This window comes from Pseudopodoces humilis, chromosome 4 (assembly GCF_049639895.1).
Source record: "Pseudopodoces humilis isolate 2021_Gansu_Grassland_sample_001 chromosome 4, ASM4963989v1, whole genome shotgun sequence".
NCBI lineage: Eukaryota > Metazoa > Chordata > Aves > Passeriformes > Paridae > Pseudopodoces > Pseudopodoces humilis.
This window is the reverse complement of record NC_142203.1, coordinates 494317-513072: the sequence shown is the minus strand read 5'-3', so window position 1 is coordinate 513072 and position 18756 is coordinate 494317. Positions and strand designations below refer to the sequence as shown.

The window sequence follows — 18756 nt, the reverse complement described above, 5'->3', positions numbered from 1 at the left end:
CAAATGCGCTCGGGGCTGCGGCTGTCCCCACACCCCACAACACCCCACAACACCCTCCACCCCACGCCAGGCCAGCCTCTGCCCGAGCTGACACAATGCCTGGGCACAATCCTCCCAATAAACACGCTGCTTTTCACCGCTTCGGTTTATAATATCATCAAAGTTCTGTCGCAGTGTTGCTCCGCAAGTGCCACCAAAAAAAAAAACAAACCCAAAAAATCAACCCAATAGCAAATCTGGAATAAAAAAGTAAAAACATGTAACAATAACACTCTTCACAAGAGAAATTTTCAATAAAGTTGTTTCACTGTACAAACTCAGTTACGTAAAAGGCTTATAAGTAAGCACTCCCTACAGTCCCTCACAAGGCTGTCTTTCCAAGCTAGAAAAACAAGAAAGGTTTTCTCTTCCTTGTGCAGCCCTGCCCCCCTGGGGCCCAGGCTTTAATAGCAATCACAACAGATCCCCGACAGTGTTTTATTATCTGTAACCACGTTTTGGATCACTGCAAGTCCATCCCGACAAGTGAAGCATTTCCTGGGTAATCTTGCACAGATGCATACATTCCATAACTGGGACAGGAGATGGGAAGACAGAGAAAAAAGGAAAAATAAAGTTTATTGTTAAACACTCCAGACCAGTGCTCACATACCCAGTGTTTCCTTACACAGGAACAAACCTCCAAAACTCTGTGCAATCATTTTAAAGTAACTCTCACATCACTTCTTTTCCCTCCAAAGCAAAGGACCCACCTTAACCTGTACCAAACTCTCTCACTCTGCATTACCCTCAGATGCCCAAGACCACAGTGGAGCACTGCAGGTTTTAGTCCCACAACTCAACATAAAACCAACTCCTTTCCTGGATACTGTTCCACCCTCTGGAAATCAAATTTGCCTCAACTGCCACTTATTATCAGGATTTTACAGTTTTCTTACGGGGAATTCATGGTTTGCTTTTAATTTTAAGGTCCAAAGAATTCTCAGTTATTGAACACAACTTCTGCTACTCAGAGCAATTGCCTCATTTCCATCCTTTCAGTCACTTGTATCAGTTCTGCTGCTTCTCAGGGTGCTGTTATAAATCATCACAAGCTGGCTCCTCTGAGCTTTCCTGTACCCCCCAGACAGCTACAGCAAAACTCACGTTCATTTATAATACAGTAATTATGAATATCATTTATTAAACCCTCCCTCCCAAGAAGAGATCCAGCGGTTACTGTTTCACCAAAAGTCAGTTGTTGTCCTTCATCCATTGCTCAATCCATTGCATAATCTGATCCAAATTTCTCTCTAGGTCCTCTGGAGTGTTGCTGGGTAACTGGTGTACAATTTCCCTTTTATATGACAACACAGCTTCCTCATACAGAGTCTGAAAAATTTCACACTGAATGTTGTCCTGCAGCTTCTTCCCCGTGTAGCCCCTAGAGAACAAGAGCACCAAGAGACAGTCTGAGGCACAGAGAAAACAGCGGTGTTTGTTTGAGGATCAGTGATTTCTGCCCTCAGAAAGCCCCGCAGCAGCCCTTTGCTGGCTGCCCAGCCCAGTGACACACCTGCTCTCCAGCCGGTCATACAGGCAGGAGTTCTCCGTGCGAAGCACAAAGACGATGTGGAACCAGCGCTCGGGGAAGAAGTCACAGCCGTGGTAATCCACAATCACCCCTCCCTCACTCATCCTGTCCTCCAGCTCATCTATCACCTGCAAAGCGACACGGAGGGCAGGCTCCCCTGGCACTGCACAGCCAGAGCACAGCGGGGAGGGCCTGGGGCTGCACTTACCCTGTCTTCATCCAAAATGGGGCAGTCGTACTCCTCATCAAAGCCTTCATACAGCTCTCCTGCAGCACACAGAGCCCCCGGACGGTTGGTGGGTAGCAGAGGAGTGACCACAATTCATTTACCACAATTAATTTACACTGTTGTGTTTGTCTCAGGAGATTGCAGGCAAAAGGCAGAGTTCAGGGCAGGGAACATGGCACGGATTTGTTTACAAATCCATGTAAGGATAGGTTTGTTATTTATTACTTTGCACCAGGTATGCTGCTACAGACATGTCTACTGAAGGAAATCGATTCAATACACAGAATCCTGGAATGGTTTGGGTTGGAAGGGACCCCAGAGCCCCCCATTCCCACCCCAGGCACGGCAGGGCCAGCTCCCAGTGTCCCAGGAGCTCCCAGCCCCAATGTCCAGCCTGGCCTTGGGCACTGCCAGGGATCCAGGGGCAGCCCCAGCTGCTCTGGGCACCCTGTGCCAGGGCCTGCCCACCCTGCCAGGGAACAATTCCTGCCCAAGATCCCATCCAGCCCTGCCCTCTGGCAGTGGGAAGCCATTCCCTGTGTCCTGTCCCTCCATCCCTTGTCCCCAGTCCCTCTCCAGCTCTCCTGGAGTCCCTTTAGGCACTGGAAGCTCTGAGCTCTTCCAGAGCCTTCTGCTCTCCAGGTGAGTCCCCCAGCTGTCCCAGACAGGAGTGCAGGGGCTCCCAGTGCACCAGACACCCCCAGCAGAGCCACACGAGCGTGTCCCCGTGCTCAGGGGACTGCTGTGACACAGCACCTTCCTTGGCCAGGTCCCCCACGTTGATGTAGCTCAGCCCAGCTCTGGATGCCAGCTCCTTTCCCAGCGTGGTTTTCCCAACTCCCGGAGTGCCTGGAGACCAAACCCACAGCACAAGGTAAGGGGAGAGCTCGCAGGTCCCCTCCAACACCCCTCACCAGGGGAACTGCAACCTTCTGAAAGCTCACACTGGAGAGGTCACGGGATGAAAAAGGGACAGAAAGGTGCAGGACAAAGAGAAACGGGAGAGCGAAACAGGAAAACAGGGGGAGAATTCTGACTGTGTGCAGGAAAGTCATTCACACCGCGAGGGTTCGAAGGGCAATCTCCATATACTTGAAAACCAGCAGGTAATACGGGGGAGCCCCACGTTCTCATGAAGGACTGGAGCTGCAAAACCTCCCCCCGCTGGGACCCCACACCCCAGATCAGCCCGATTGCTGCCTCACAACCTAAACCACCCCGGGCTGTGATGGGGCCGGGGTAACAAACCCCAAATCCCTCCATGCTGGGACTCCACGCCCCGAATCACCTCGGGCTGGGCCAAGGCCGGGACCCCAGGTCCCCAGTGATCCCAGGCCTGGACCTCACACCCCACATCACCCCGGGCCTGGACCCCACAGCAGCCCGGTCTGCGGTGTGGGCCGTGCCGTGCCCCGCGGTGCCCCCCGGTGCCCACCGGTGATCAGCAGGTTCGGCCTCCGCATGGCCGCCGCCCGTCGCCTTGGGGACACGTGCGCGGGGGCCTCCGCCGCCGCCGCGCGCGCCGATGGCGTCACCGCGCTGCCCGGCGCGGCGCGGACAGCTAAGAGCCGGCGGGCAGGAAGGACCCCGCCCAAGGCGCCGTGTGAGGGGACGCGGCCGCGCCGGGAGCGGAGCCCCGAGAGCTCCCCGAGACCGCCGGGCACCGCGTCCCGGGGCACCGAGCCACACCCCCGGCCACACCGCGGCTCTCCCGGAGCGCCGAGCCCCAGGCCCCGACGTCGGATCTCCGCCTGGGCCCGGCGGGGGCAGCGGGAGGGCCCCCCCGGCCGAGGATGTCCGGCAGCGGCCCAGGAAGGCCGGCGGAGGTGGGTGTGAGCAAGGGGCTCTCGGCGGCCCGGTCGTTCCTCCGTGGTCTCTGTCTCAAGTAGTCTCAAGGCCTCTTGTCCTTTTTCACTGGGGGTTGTTCTGACTTTTACTAAAGAGAGATTTGGTTTGGTGTCACTTGAAGCGACCCTCCCCTTTCAAGGGGGCATCGCGGGTGGCTGTGCAAATTCGGCCTAAATTCGGTGTGTGTGACAGTAACGGTGCCGGGCACGGTGCGAGGTGCCCGAGAAGGTGCGGGAGGAACCCCAGAACCTCGTGTAGCCCTGCAAACCGCCCCACAGCCCCCCGCTTTCCAAACCCCTCAGAGACGGCTCTGGGTGCAGCTGGGTCCGGTGCCAGCCCCAGAGCTGGTCGGTGGCTGGTGTGGACAGGATCCTGCAGAGGTCACCGAACCTCACACAGCCTTGTCCTGCAGGATCGAGGCTGCCAAACCAGATGTATTTATGCGAGTGTACTTGATAATGATTGGAGAAAGAGATTTTAATCAGTATTATTCACTACACAGTACAGGCGCTATAACCAAGGCACTGTAACCACTGCTGTTGTGGAACAACAGCTAAAATGTGAATATGCTTTATGAACAGTGGAAATACAAAGTAAAGGCTGGCCTTGATGATCTTGGAGGTGCTTTCCAGCATTAATGATTCTGTGATTCTTAGCACTGAGGCAATTGTATTAAAGCCAGCAGAAACAATTACAGTACTCACCCAAGCTGTGTGCGTTTGGCTCAGCCTCAGGCAGTGACCCTGAGATCACATCATCCCCACTCCAGAAGGAATCCCCACACCCACCAAGGAGGGAAATGTCAGGAGACGCTGCCTTTAAAATCTGGGACGGTGTTTTTGTGGTCTGAAGTGCTGCCCTGTCAGTCAGATGTGCCCAGGCCGTGCCAGCTCAGCAGCTCTGCAGAAGCTCTCAGTGCTGGCACTTGGTTGTTCCTTTCTCTGGGCATTTTACCAGCTTCAGCTCCCTCTCAGGATGTTGATGTCTTTGGGATGGAGGAGTCAGCCTGGTTTCAGCATTATTCACCCCAAAAGCAGCATGACAACCCTCCTGTATTTCCCAGTGGGGGCTTTGCAAGCAGGGCCGTGCTGGAGCTGTTTGAGCCCATTGGAGACAGAGCCTCCTGCTACACACAGCTCTGAGTGTCCTGTCTGCCAGCTGCAGTGCTGGTTTAGAGTTTTCACAGCCCTTTTGGGGGATGCTGTGTCTGCTCTCACATGTCCCACACGGAGGGGCTGCCACAGGACCCCTGTGCTGTTACTTGGGGGTGAGTCTGCCGCCCTGTCCCAGCAGGGTGTTCCTCAAATCCAGAACTTGCTGTTGCCAGCAATGTTGCTTGTCCTGGCATGGGCTCTGGTTCAGCCCAAGCTGTGCAGAGCAGCAAACACTCCCTGATTTTACTGTGCTGCCTCAATAACTGTCCTCTGCCATCTCTTCCTAACTTTTATGCACAAATGGTTGCACTGTAGATACTTTTAAAAAGGGGACAAAAAGTGCCACATACTGAACACTGCACAGAGACAGTGTGAACATTGCCATCATGTAAAAGTGGTCTGAGTAAGCTGACACTGCTTTTTCATTCTGTTTTGATTCTTTAGGTTGGATGTGCATTTGTGGAGTTCTCAACTTGTTCTGATTTGCCAGTTTGCTGCCAAATACTCCTGGCACAATAATGCAGCTTTTTTTTTTAATACAGAACAACTGTGGAACCCCAGACCAGTTGTAGTTAGGACGACCTTAAAACCACCCAGCCCCACCCCGGCCATGGCAGGGACACCTTCCACTGTCCCATGTTTCTCCAAGCCCCGTCCAGCCTGGCCTTGGGCACTGCCAGGCATGGGGCAAGGTACATTTGATAAATTTGATAAAAATCTCCCATTTTCTACAGATAGCTGTGCCCAGCGGAGGGGAGGAGAGCGCTGCATTCCTCCTCAAATATTTGTGTTTCTGCAGGTGACAGACTGGCTGTCACAGCCGTTTGATGACTTCTTTGGAAGCCCAGGCATTGCCCCCTGTACGGTTGCTGTCAAGGCGCTGAGGGGCGGCTCTGGCAGGGGCCGTCGGCAGAAGCAGAGAGACCCGAGCCCCGCGGCAGAGAAGAGCAGAGCCACGGCTCCTCCCAGGAAAAGAGCCAAGCCGTGCGCTGCGGACCCGCCCTGTGCCAGGCCTGGGCGGAGCCGGAGCCAGGCCCGGGAGGAGCTGCCGTGGGTGGAGAGATACCGACCTGAAAGCCAGGTGTGCGAGCTCCTGCAGTGCCTATCTAGTGGGGACACCGTTGGGACACGTTGTGCTTCTGTCCACAGCCTGCAGCAGCCAGGCTCTCACCATGCCCTGTCTGCTAAAGCACAGGGTTATGGGTCACTGATTCACTGTCAATGCTGATCGATTCACTGCCAGCCAGTGCACGAAGCCACGCCCCAGGGAGCACGTTCCCCCAGGCTTCCTGAGCAGCTTCCTGCTCAGGAGATGTTTCCTGTCAGTCCATCTGTAAACTCTTGAACCTGTGACTGAATTGTAGTACATCCAGTACTCCAAGCACTGAGGAGACCCAGCTATGTGGGATTTGCAAAAGTTCCAAAAACCTCTGCAGTACTGGAGTAAAGAAAGTAAAAAGGACTATCTCCAGCAATAGCTATGAGGTATCCTGACACAGACAAGACTGAAGTGTTATCGCTTAAAGAATAATAAATAACTCATTATTTCCTGACTACAAAGAATGGAAAACTGATTGTTTGAGGAAACAGGATGAGATTATCATCCTTAGCTGTGGCACTGCTTCTGCAGAGCACACACGTAACTGAAGCACACACCAACATGTCTCCTGATACTTTACCCGGCGTTTATTCTATTCTTTAATTTCATCATTAGAAACCAAGAGTTCAGTATATAACTTTCACATATTTTAACCTTGTTTCAGAATGACCTTGCTGTGCAAAAGAAGAAGATTGAGGAAGTTGAAACCTGGTTAAAAACATACATATTTCAGAGGCAGCCAAAGCAGGTAAACTTGCTAAAATCATCAGACCATACTATCGAGCTGGATGCAATTTCAGGTTCAGAGAACTGAGAGAGATAGCAATTCTGTAGCTTCTGCATTGTAGGAAATACCCTAAGAACATAGGTTAGAGCTTGTGCATTTATTTTGGGCTTATGTTCCTAAGAGGTGGATTCTGTTTTTGCTCAGAAATACTGTTTTCTGGCATCCAGTCATAAATCACAACTCCTCAGTATGTGTTTGAAGCTGCATTTTATCTCTGCCATGTTAATTTTTAAGTCTCATGACAAATTTCCAGCTGCACTGAGTTGGTGTAAGGGTGGTGAGGATGTTCTTAATCTTGGCTGATAAGAAGTGTTCTGAGACACAAATTGCCAGCCTGGCCTACTAGAGCTGGCTCTCCAGAGGAATGTCTGTCGTGTTGGCAGTCACATGCAGTTTATTTACCAGAGGCATTAGGAGCAGAGCAAGGCTCTCAAGAGTCCTGGCCTGGTTCTCTGAGTACTCAGCAGGTAAATTTACAGCACAGAATGTGTGACTGGGGTTTCACTGGGAGAGAGGATAATTACCAGAGAAACTACAGGAGAAATTCAACCAATATTCATCCTTAGCCAACTGTCAGTCTTTATTTATCACATTTGTGATCATGTTTTGTATCTCTGTGGCAGGGTGGCTCTGTCTTGCTGCTTACTGGCCCTCCTGGCTGTGGAAAAACTGCGACTCTGCAAATTCTAGCCAGAGATCTTGGCCTTCAGGTGCAAGAATGGACCAATCCACTCTCTTTAGACTTCACAAAGGAAGACTTGAGAAATATGTTTGGCCATGGTAAGTATGTTGAAGGATTTTATTTTTACCTTTTTTTTTTCCCCCCTCCAGTTACTTTTGTGCGTTTTTGATCTTGTATTTTTGCTTAGTTTCTGTCTGTCACATATGAAAGCAGATCTACATCCATGTGAATCCATTCCTTAGTGTTCAACGAGAATCTTTCTGTTGCTTTTATCTGGAAAAGGTTTTGGGCTTTTTTACAGTCTTTAGTCCAAAATAATTGACAATTCAAATACAGAATAGAGAGCTCTGTAATAGCCTGGATATAATTTGAACCAAATAAATGAAAACAGGTAAGTGTCTTTGTCTGGGTCCTCAGTTGAATTACACCCCAAACAATATGTTTGTCATATGTTTGCCAAAGAGCTTGTTCATTGCTGCTGTCAGAAAATAGCATGGGTGGGTATTAGTTCATGTGGGTATTTATGTTTTACTTGGTGTAATATAGAATACATATTTTTAATTAGTTTTCTCTTTCAGACTCAAATTTTCATACGTTTCCGAGTCAGGCCCAAGCAGCCCTCTTTCAAGATTTTCTATTAAGAGCAAATAAGTATAACAAACTTCAGATGCTTGGGGAGTCCTCAGGAAATGATAAAAAGCTTATTCTTATTGAAGTAAGTGAAAACTTGTGAAATGTTGTGTTTCAAACAGTACCTTTTGTTGCAATATTGACGTGCTGACTACCTTCAGATACTTAATTGGTGTTTGCCAGAGTTAGTCTGCTTTACTGCAGATGAGATTTTCGCTACTTTTTGTGTCTCTGCAGCAGTCCAGAGCCACATCCTACCTGTAGTTAGTTATGCCACAGAAGCAAGTAGTCAGGCAGAAATGGGAGTCTGGTTTGAGCACAGAAGTACATAACAGAGTGTCAGAAAGTAGAGCAAGCAATACTGAGAAGTCATTCCCATGTTTCTGGATGATTAAGTTTCTGGAAATATATATGTGTATAAACAGGAAGAGTGGCAAGCACACCACTATTCCTGTTCTTCAATGATGCAGGAGAGTGTAGGGGACACATGAGAATGAAGACAAGCAGGAACAGTTGAAATTTAGCACTTTCTCCCTGCTTTTACACAGGTGGTGGTGTTGAGGGCAGAAGTGTAAGCTGAGGGTTTGTGGGCAGGTACAGGACAAGTCTTTATTTGTATTTGTGTAGAAGTGTCTTTCAATAGCTATTTCTTTCTGAACTTTTCAATTCTTTTCCTGAGTGAAATTTTAGAAATCAGTAGTCAGATTGTCTGTAAACTTTCAAGACCAAAAGAGACAGAAATTCTAGCAGGGTAATGCAGTGTACTGTAGAATTTAGGAAGCAGAATCTCATGAGACTTGTCTTTATAAAGGCAGCTTCTTGTGGAGGTCCTGTCACACCTCACGTGGGTATCGTGCCCTCCTCCCCAAGGGAGCTGCTTCCTGGGGTGTTTGTTCTCTGGGCAAAACTCTTGTTCACAGGCTGTGTGATCACCCAGGGCTGTGTCTTAGGAAACTGTGACAGCAAGAAAACGCTTCTTTGCAGATGATGGTTTTCCATAATGAGACATACTGTGCGTTGGGCTTGTTTCCTCTGCTGCTCCTCTGTCTGTCTCCAGCTGTGTTCTAAGTGTAGCTGACAGCAAGCAAACCAGGAGCTAAAACAACGTGGCAATGTAGAGTGCCATGACAATCAGTCTGTGCAGGAGAGTTTTACATCTGAATGTAATGACAGCAGCTCTTTGTTTTGGGCAGGACATCCCGAACCAATTCTACCGAGACCCTGGCAGTCTACATGAAATCCTCAGGTCAGTGGCAAACAAGTTGTTAATTATGAGCTTTAGAAACTTGCAAAGCTGGAGTTCATCACATTTTGCTGTTTTGCAATGCAGGAGTTTTGTTCGTAGGAGTAGGTGCCCCCTTGTCTTTATAATCTCAGATAACTTCAGTGGAGACAGCAGCCAGAGGTCACTATTCCCCGCAGATATTGTAGAGGAGTTGTGTATATACAATATTAGGTAAGATCTTCTACCTCATTAAGACATGGTTCAAACAACTGAGAGGTTAGAAACTAATTTTTTTTTTTAATGGAATTCAACAGTTTCAAGCCTGTTGCACCAACAAATATGATGAAAGTTCTTAATCGAATAGCTGCAGCAGAAGCCAGTATGGTAAGTTGTTGAAGCTCATAATTTCTGTGCAGTGCTAGGACCATATAAAAAATGGGTTTTTTGTTACTGTACTTGATCTTTGAAAGCAGAGCCCCTCATCTCCCCAAGGCAAAAAACATTTTCCCCGACAACAACAAAAAGCAAGGAGCAAGCTGAAAAGATACCTTGTTTTTAAGATGAGTTTCACTTGATCTGTGGTCTAAGTCTACAAAGTTGCTCCTGAAAATTCGTCTGGTAATTAGAATAACTGTATAAATGAAACAAATAATAGGAAGAGATACAATCTTTCACATATCCAACTGGCCAGAAGAGGTCATGAACCTAAATCCTGTATTGTCCCTGAACTGTTTTGATTACAAGCAAGTATCATATTGAGTCACACCTTGCAAAGAGTTATGTGTATTTTCTCTTTAATATTGTTGTATAAATTGTGACAGTGTGCTTTAAAGGTCACAGTATTCTGTGGTTTGAGCACACGGTGGATACTCTTGTGTCTGTTGCAGGTGTGTGAGAGGTTGGTTCCCAGAGCCATGTTCAAATAGTCCTTTTCTTGCTCTTCTATTGCTTTAATGCTGGTTTTCCTTGTAGAACAGAGAGAAGAATTATGCCCTTGATAGAACTTCTCTGGAGTTGCTTTGCAGAGGTTGTTCTGGTGACATAAGAAGCGCAATAAACAGCCTTCAGTTTTCCTCTATGAAAGGTAAAAATTATGGTTTTATTAAGTGATATTTTGAGCATTTCTGCTGAAAACACGTTCTGTTCACAGTTGCAGCACAGGTGGGTGAGTTGCAAAAACATTCTTGACACGCTTCTGTGGAGCAGGAATAAACACAGAGTGTGTGGGGGCGTGACTGGGGCTCAGCTGCTGCAAGCTGGGGTTAAACCATGACATCTGTGTATGTGCTGATGTAATTTGATCAAGTACCCTCTTCCTGATGTCTTTGCTATTTGTGTTTGCTGTTCAGAGTTTCTATGATGCAGAAACTCTTGGTTTGAAAGGGATGCTTTCATTGCTTGGTTTTTGCCTTTCCTAAACTGCTTATTTTATGAGCATTTTACAGTCAGTAATGGTTAAGGAACCAATGTCTGTGAGTTGCATTTTTAAAAGCAGTACTCTGGCATGTGTTGTTCATTCTCAGGACTGCAAAATGGTGGCATCATTTACGTTAAACTTAGAGCTAAGGAAACAGGCTCATCAATTGTCTTCTGCTATATGTGGTAGAGCTGGCAATGGTATTGTTTCTGTCACACATTTTTTCCTCCCATTTGCTTTGCAAATACCAAATGTGCTCACGGAATACAAGATTAAAGGTAGTTTCAAGTCCATTTTTAAGAGGGAGTGTTGTACTTTTCTAATTTTAGGGTATATTGAAGTTAGCTGGGCAGCGTTAGTTGTATTACACGAGGGAGAGAGTAAAGTTTCTACCATTAACTTGCAGACATTGAAGGTCAACTGTTCTGATGATGTCTTCAGGTGTAGCAAGCTTGGGTTGTTCTGTGTGAATCAGAAAAGCAGAGGATTGCTCCCAGTGTGGTGATTATGCCATTAGTATGAGTGGATATTAGATTGGTGATATCTGAGAGAAGCATGCAGTGTCTCACTGCTGGATACATCCTCCAGAAAATCTAAATAACGTTAAAATAACCAGTTTGTGTAACTTTTAATAAATTACCATGGTTAACTTAACCATGGAGTTAGAGCTGTGGAGAAAACAAAGGCATATGACTTCAGAGCTTCTTGTACGTGGACTGCTGGAGTCACAGCACACTGAACATTCTCCTCTCACGTTTTCTCTGACACTGGGAGCGTGTTTGAGCAGAACAGCTTTAGTTGTGCAGGTATTCCAGTGAGGTGAAACGTGATGCTGCCAGTGATACTCTGCAGGTTTGGGGGACACCCTCTCTCCTTGCTCGTCTCCTGAGCGTGCAGCACTTGTTTTTATGTGTGTAAGGTGTGTTGAATCTTGATGTGTGTGTCTACACAAGCGCAACTGATACATTCACTTTGTAACACTATTACAAATAAAATAGGGTGAAATAGATCCACGGTGATTGTGGGAGAAAAGAAAAATAAATACCTAATGGAGAATTTATCTTAGCTCAATAAGGAACATTCAAATGCCACAAAATGAAATTGTGGGTGAAATTTTTCAAGTTTATTAACTTAGACTAGAATAAGGATTTTATTTCATGAAGCTCCAAACTGTGTGGAAGATATTAGGCAGTTGGAAGAATCACCTAAATGAAAGGTTTTCTTTGCCACTTCATTTTCCAGGGAGGTTATTGTACAGTTTATGCCAGTAGAAGACAAACTTGATAAGTAAACAGGATGTAACTGAAATAACAGGATGTAACTGAAATATAATTTACATACATTCATTTGTACTTGTGCTTTATAAACATGAAAATCTAAACATGGTCAAGTGGGGAATGCATCAGAACTAGAAGGGGTAAGCCTGAATGCTTTTTTCAAAGACAGCTGTTTATTGCTCAAAAAAGTACTTGGTATCTCAGCTGTGGCTTAAGGGACAGAAGTGGAATGAAAGTAATGAATGATGCTAATTTAGGCGACTGGGTTGTGTTCCTAATAAATGAGTTTTCTCATAGGGCTCCCATTTATATAGCCTGTTCTGTTCTTTTTATTAGTACTGTTTGTTCACATAGAACATTAGCAGTAGCAACATAATAGAAAACTTCTGCAGAATCATGCACTGTGTCTTGATTTTATTTTTGATTTTATTGATAGACTGCTCATTGGAGAAAGAATTTTGGTCAAAGAAGAAGAAGAGCTCCACAATAAAATGTGAGGAAGTTTCCAAAGTAAGAAAGAAAAGTAAATGTGATACCTCAGAAGACCAGGAGATACAAGCTATTGGTGGCAAGGATGCATCCATTTTTCTTTTCCATGCTCTGGGAAAAATTATCTATTGCAAAAGTAAGAAAACTTTGACTTGTTCCCCCTTTCACTGGGCAAAGAATGTCAGCTGCTACTAGCTGGAGTTGCTAAAGTAAGGCTTTGGATGGCCTCTGGGGTGTTTGGTCAGTAACAGTCGTATAAAATCTGCTAAATTGGAGTCCCTAATGCCACTGGCTGTGCATATTTTAGTAGTAACTCACAATTACAAAACCAGCCGAGAAGAAGTAGTGAGGTGAGGGAATACAAAAATAATTTTATTAGATTTCTTATATGAAACTTAATGCAGCTAATTGGGTATTGATGACTGTGTGATATTGGCTATAATAATTAAGTACCTAGTACCTGTGCCTCTCCCAGGGCTCTCTGGGAACGGAGAATCTGTAATTTTGCTACTGCTGGAGCTGACAGTTGCTAACAGCATTTCTGAACATACAGACTAAAGCCTGTGCAATCCTTTTCAGGAGAAGCAGTGTCAGAAGCAGAGTGCCCTCAGCTGCCTGCTCACCTGTCCAAACACCGCCGGGACACCTTGCTCATTCAGCCTGAGGTACTCCTGCAATGGCTTCACGAGTTCAGGGGACTGGAGCAGATACTCAGCCACATGGCTTTGGTCACTGGTCTCAGCTGGTGTGCATACAGAGTTAGAGAATCACTCATCTGGAAGGGACCACTGGGGCAAACCAGCTCCTTGTGTCTGGGCATCAGGGCACAGACCTTGTGTTCCAGCTCCCTAGCCTAGCTGCATCACAGCTTTCCATACACAGCATCCTTTTCCTTATCCACCTGTAAAATCCAAACTTTTCTTCTTCCTGACAGGATATTGTGGAAAAATCACATATGTCTGGAAGCATGTTCAATCTATACCTGCACCAGAACTACGTGGATTTCTTTTCTGATATAGATGATGTAGTGAGGGCCAGTGAATATCTGAGCACTGCTGATGTCCTTTGTAGTAACTGGAGTGTAAGTGTCATCTTTTTATAGGCCCACACTTGTTTTTAAGTACTTTGACATTGAGCCTCTTGACTTTTCGCTGCATTTTGGAAAGTTTGCTGCAAACTTAGGGTGTGAGTGACATGAACTGTTAAAGAATGCTTAAGTACATCATCTGCAGAAGAGATGCAGAGCCAACGTTTTGTCCAGCTTCTGTCAGCATTTTACTACAGTGGGTTGTAGTGCTTGTAGGATATTTTGCAAAGTATATTTTGAGTAGAATATGTTTGTGCTAAGGAATCAAGCTGTTTGATTTTTCTCAGCTGCTTTCAATACAGGCTTTGCAGTAATCTAAACTTAAAAATGCTGTGCATGTCATGCCACTGCAGCTACTGAGTGTGTTTCAGTGCAAATGAGCTCACACAAAGCCCCATTTCTCTCTCAGACACGGCTTGTGATGGAGAGCTACAGTGCCTCTGTGGCTACCCGAGGGGTGATCCACTCCAATACATCCAGAGCCTTTGCACACCAGCAGGGGGGCATGGGGTTCCGACCCTTGCATAAACCCCAGTGGTTTTTGATCAATAAGAAGGTAAGTCCTGGATTTTATTTTTTCTTAATTCTTTTTTCCCCCAAGTGTGACTGTTGAGTAGTATGGATGAAATTTGATTACAGCTTGTAAAATACCCTATTTTGAGATAATCTGGTTCTATAAAGCACTTGCTAGAAGAACAGTTTGCGTCACTCCTTTAATGTAAAAATAAATTGGAGGCCTCTGACAAAGTGTGATGCCTGTGTCCAAGCTGACATGTTCCTGGGAGACTCTTAATCCTAAATTAATAGAGAGACAATTGGAATTGAAATACTAGTAAGTATTTCTAGAATTGAGTTTGGTTTTGTGCAGCTTGAAGCACACTGAACTGTTGTGTAAGTGTAAGTGTTGTATAAGTGTAAGAAATTCCTGCTGCTGCAGTTTATGTGTTTATCAGAAACAGCTTGTTCAGGTGATACAGCAGGTCTTGGCATGTTTTTACATTTGAACTAATATATTGGCAAAAAGCATTGGCGTGGATTGTCTGGGAATTCTGTAATCAAAGAATTTTTTTTTTTATTTTTTTTAAATTTTAATGCCTAGTAAAAGGCAAAGTTGAAGAATCGTACCATTTTTATGATTGGTATGTTAAATGCTTACCTTTTCTTTATCTGGACTAATTTTTCAGTAGCTCTGTGTAGCAGGCAGGAAGAAAGTCTGTGTGTTATGGTACAGAACATCTACATTCATGATGGTTTACCAGGCTTTTTACTTGTGTTTCTCCCCCCTCCCAACTCTTGCAGTATCAGGAAAATTGCCTTGCTGCAAAATCTCTGTTTTCAAGCTTCTGTTTACCCCCCGAGTGCCTTCAGACAGAGCTGCTGCCTTATCTTGCTATGTTAGCAAACCCAATGAGAAACCAAGGTAAGGTGGATCAAGGTAACTCTTGATCTTGGGCTCTTTTTGCAATTGAAACATACTGACAAATTTCATAAGCTGAAAGGTCAATACTGTTTATGCTTTTGCCTCAGTATAAAACATTCTGCTGGTAAATGTTATGTAGGTGATGCCCAAAGATGCTTCCAGTACCACAGCCAAAATTAAAGCTGCCCTGTCAGGTTGGTCAAACTTCAGTCATTAAGGTGCTCTCTAGGCTTAGGGCTTTTATTATATTTGCTGGAGGATTTGATGAGAGGAGATTTGGAAAACCAAGTAGGCAAGGGCTTTTATTATATTTGCTGGAGGATTTGATGAGAGGAGATTTGGAAAACCAAGTAGGCAATATTGATTAGATCTTCATTGCTTACTGAATTCCACTAACAGCAGCAGACTTACAACACCTCAAAAAGCCTTTCACAGATAAAAGAAGCAAAATTCAAGTTTGCAGTGCATTAAAAAAAGAAAGTTAAATCTGAGATAATCCATTAGCAAACAGTTGATGCAGAAAAACCTACTTTGTGTGGTACATAATGCAAAAGGTAGTATTTGGAGAGCTGGGTCACTTATGCTATTGTTAAAGGTTTTTAATAAAAAGCATCATGTCTTAACTAAGGCATCAAGATGAGTGAATTTTGTAGGCTGTGGAATAATAGCTCTGCATGATAAATACACAGGGGATGAATGTCAGGGATCTTGAATTTTGTGTGTAAGCCATCTGTAAATATATTGCAGTAACAGTTCGGGGGAAGAAAAAAGTTACACACATGGTGTTTCGGTATCTAAAATATTTCAAATATATACAGGAATACTCGACTAAGGTCATTGTTTTCCACTATGTTCAACTGTCTGTTCATTATAATCTACCTAATATGATACTGGTGGTTCTTTGTTCTTAGCTCAGATTGCTTTTATCCAAGACGTGGGGAGGCTGCCACTGAAAAGACATTTTGGCAGGTAAGCTGAACTTCTTTCTGTGGTTAAAAAAAAGTGAGACTGTGTCATGTATGGAGGGGAAGAACCCTTTCATTACACGGGTAGGTGATGTGACATTCAAAGACAAAGTATTTTTAAAAGTTCATTTAGTGAGTTATTTAATCTAAAATTAGATGGTTGCACTGGTTTAATCATGTAATAGTTTTGCCTATAAGGCTGCTTAAAATAAACCTTTCAGAATGCATGGTTTTTCATAGGCTCTAGCTACTGATTGCTGAAAACCCAGGGTTTTTCCCTGTGAGACTGCAGTGGCCTCCTCACAGGCTGTGTGTGCAATCTCAGGGGTGGCATGGCATGAGGAGCTCTGCTGTGACTCTTGTGAGCCCTCTAAATCAGAGACTTCATTTACCCCAGCAGAGTCTCTGTTACACTTCTAGAGCTGTGATACCTCTGGAATTTAAGAAGTGCTTTAATTGGTGAGTTTCTAGCTAAGAATCAAGGTCACAGCTGCAGTGAGACAGACTGTCATCTCACAACCAGGACACAGTTTGTTGAGGCATCTGACAGAGCATCTCCTGTTTGTCCCTGGTGTTGCTGCTGAGTTTAAGTGTGAATTTCCAAGCACCACCCTGTTCCCCAGCTGTTGTATTAAAAGCCATGTTGGTTGTGGTCAGGGAGGAAGGAGGGTGTCCCTAAGGGCTGTATTTCTTTGTCATTGCCCTGGTCTGCGCCACAAGGTGTGAAGCTTCTCAAATTAATTGTAACTTCCTCATCCCTTTTAAGTTTCCCTGCAGCATACCTGTGGATACTGCTGACATTTTGTATCTGCAGTAATACGTTGGTGGGGTGTCACAATGTCTGATCTGAGGGGTGACTTCCTGCTGCAAACACCGTCATCCTTTTCCATCTGTTCAGTGTGCAGGAACCGTAGGTAGAGAGAAATGCAGGTATTTGCCTCCCTCATTGGTTCTGATGGAGAGCAAACTGTGTTACTGAGCATTCCCAAAGTGCCTCAGTGGGAGGGAATGGGGTTCTGCTGGAGCCCTGGCAGCGGGAGCAGCCGTGTGCCCGTGGTCACTGCGCTGGTGCCTTGCAGGCTGCAGCTGGAAGCTCTGGGTGACAAGGAGCCCGGGCTGCCGCTCCACGGGGACGGTGCCGACGGCGACGCCGAGGGGCTCCCCTCCAGCCAGTCCAGCAGCAGCGACCTGCCCGGCAGCCAGCCCCAGCCCATCGCAGCACAGGCCATCCTGGAGGAGGAGGAACTGCGGATCGAGGAGTATGACAGCGACTGAGAGAGCGGGACACTCCCTCTGCCGTGCCCGCGCGGATCCCGGCGCTGCGAGGCACTGCTGAAGAGCGTGCTCTGCCCAGCGCTGCTGCCGAGCCATGCACGAGGGCTGGGAGCCCAGGAGGGCTGGGAGCCCAGTCCAGACCTGCCGTGAGTGGCCAGACAGTTCCTGGTGTCCTCCTCACTCTGCAGGGCCAGCCCGAGCCCAGTGCTAAGGTACAAGCTATTTCCTGCCTCTCCTGAGCCGTGAAATTGCCTTAGGGCAGTAACAAGAGAGAAATAAATGACTGAAATCAGTTTGAAAGGGACTGTAGATTAGCAGTGTCAGTCTTAAATTATTTTTATTTTTACACATTTTAATATACTTTGCAATTGTGCAGTGTGTTTCTTGAGCACACATGCCTTAGGTTGTCAGCATTTGAAAGGTTTATTCAAATTCACTCTTTCAAAAAAACAATTGTTTGGAAGTTTAGCCCTTCTGGAAAGAAGAGGCTGAAATTTACACCTGAAAAGTCTGATGTCCCATACTGATGATGTAAAGAAAACTTCTACTGTATCAATACTGTTTTGTACTCTGACTTACAGAAGACATAAATAAGATCTTCATGTCTTTATAAGTGGAACTAATGTTGTACCATGCATTATTTTGTATTCCCCTTGGAAAGATATTTTCATAACTTTTAGAGGGGAAAAGGCAGCAACTAAGCAGAAGTTGTACTTTGTAGGAAGTTAAATGTATAATGTGCCGTTTTTCTCCTTGACTTGCAGTTGTGCTGGGGGAAACACTGATCCTGTGTTTGGTAACTGACACTGGATCGAGTGCTGTGGTTAGTAATACCACAGCAGTGAGGAAAAAAGTCAAACCAAAACAGCTTTGTGTGGTGCACGTTTGCATTTCTGTATTGCTTATGGCCAGTTTTGACAGAGAGAACACGTTTATCCACCCTGACCTTGGATTAATGCTTTTAAAGAGTCTGAATCTGTCCTCTCTCAGGGGACAGGTGTAGCCTTTTCATCTAACAGCTATTGCTTCATTTTGAAGGGGGAAACTTCTCTCTTAAGTCTAAAATTCTGTTACACCTGTACTCATTACAGCAAATGAGAATGTCCTTGGCTGTTGATGACCATTAACCCTTTTCCTCCTCCACAGGGTGCTTTGGATGGGCTGTTCCTGGGGTGCCTCCAGCACAAGTAACAGAAGGGCACAAAATACTGATTTTTATCTTGCAGGCACACCCACACCCTCCTTTGTTGTATCTTTTCAGCTTTCTTTACAGCAGCACCAGATAACTGCAGCTGCTGTGTTGGCCTTTTCCTTGTTAGGGCAGAATTCAGTGCTCAGATGGCACTGTGAGCTACAGCTTGCAGAGCTGTTGTGCTCTGTCACATGAAAACACCACCTGGGCACACACACAAACCCCCCATTATTCTGTTTGGAGCCTGAGTGTTTTGCAGTGCTAGTGCTGCCCCATTAAAGCCAGTCCCCAATTAACAGCACATCAGGTGAGGCCGAGGTCGGGGCTGGCAGCACAGGCAGGTGCAAGAACGAGTGTCAGTGCAGCCCCCCTGCCATTTTGGCTCCCTGGGCACTGTCCCAGGTACA

The 18756-nt window shown here is 46.0% G+C and overlaps 2 protein-coding genes across 3 annotated transcripts; one reads left to right on the top strand and one right to left on the bottom strand.

Moving 5' to 3' along the window:
- Positions 1 to 168: 168 nt before the first annotated feature.
- On the bottom strand, positions 169 to 3321 carry AK6 (adenylate kinase 6). Of its 2 annotated transcripts, XM_014258234.2 has the most exons (6): positions 3238 to 3321; positions 2559 to 2651; positions 1782 to 1840; positions 1556 to 1701; positions 1228 to 1423; positions 169 to 572 (listed from the first exon to the last, which is right to left on the bottom strand). In XM_014258234.2, exons 1-5 carry the CDS (start codon positions 3263 to 3265, stop codon positions 1234 to 1236), a joined length of 516 nt encoding a protein of 171 aa, XP_014113709.1. In that variant the 5' UTR covers positions 3266 to 3321; the 3' UTR covers positions 169 to 572; positions 1228 to 1233. The 2 variants fall into 2 exon arrangements, with proteins under 2 accessions (XP_014113709.1, XP_005529519.1); XM_005529462.3 differs by lacking the exon at positions 169 to 572 and having other exon boundaries at positions 599 to 1423.
- A 66-nt stretch (positions 3322 to 3387) lies between these two features.
- On the top strand, positions 3388 to 18102 carry RAD17 (RAD17 checkpoint clamp loader component). Its single transcript, XM_005529484.3, has 16 exons — positions 3388 to 3628; positions 5604 to 5885; positions 6568 to 6651; positions 7314 to 7470; positions 7951 to 8087; positions 9196 to 9248; positions 9333 to 9458; positions 9542 to 9611; positions 10200 to 10311; positions 12358 to 12546; positions 12990 to 13075; positions 13345 to 13491; positions 13907 to 14053; positions 14797 to 14917; positions 15829 to 15886; positions 16962 to 18102. The coding sequence occupies exons 1-16, from the start codon at positions 3596 to 3598 to the stop codon at positions 17155 to 17157; spliced, it is 1998 nt and encodes a 665-aa protein (XP_005529541.3). The 5' UTR covers positions 3388 to 3595; the 3' UTR covers positions 17158 to 18102.
- Positions 18103 to 18756: the final 654 nt, after the last annotated feature.

Excerpts from the sequence above, each read along its gene's own strand:
- AK6 (XM_014258234.2), bottom strand. The coding sequence starts at position 3,265 with ATGCGGAGGCCGAACCTGCTGATCACCG. Across the intron at positions 1,702-1,781 it reads CCATTTTGGATGAAGACAGG|GTGATAGATGAGCTGGAGGA; the intron begins GTAAGTGCAGCC and ends GTCGCTTTGCAG. Across the intron at positions 1,424-1,555 it reads TATGACCGGCTGGAGAGCAG|GGGCTACACGGGGAAGAAGC; the intron begins GTGTGTCACTGG and ends CTTGTTCTCTAG.
- RAD17 (XM_005529484.3), top strand. The coding sequence starts at position 3,596 with ATGTCCGGCAGCGGCCCAGGAAGGCCGGCGGAG. Across the intron at positions 5,886-6,567 it reads GATACCGACCTGAAAGCCAG|AATGACCTTGCTGTGCAAAA; the intron begins GTGTGCGAGCTC and ends ACCTTGTTTCAG. Across the intron at positions 6,652-7,313 it reads TTCAGAGGCAGCCAAAGCAG|GGTGGCTCTGTCTTGCTGCT; the intron begins GTAAACTTGCTA and ends TCTCTGTGGCAG.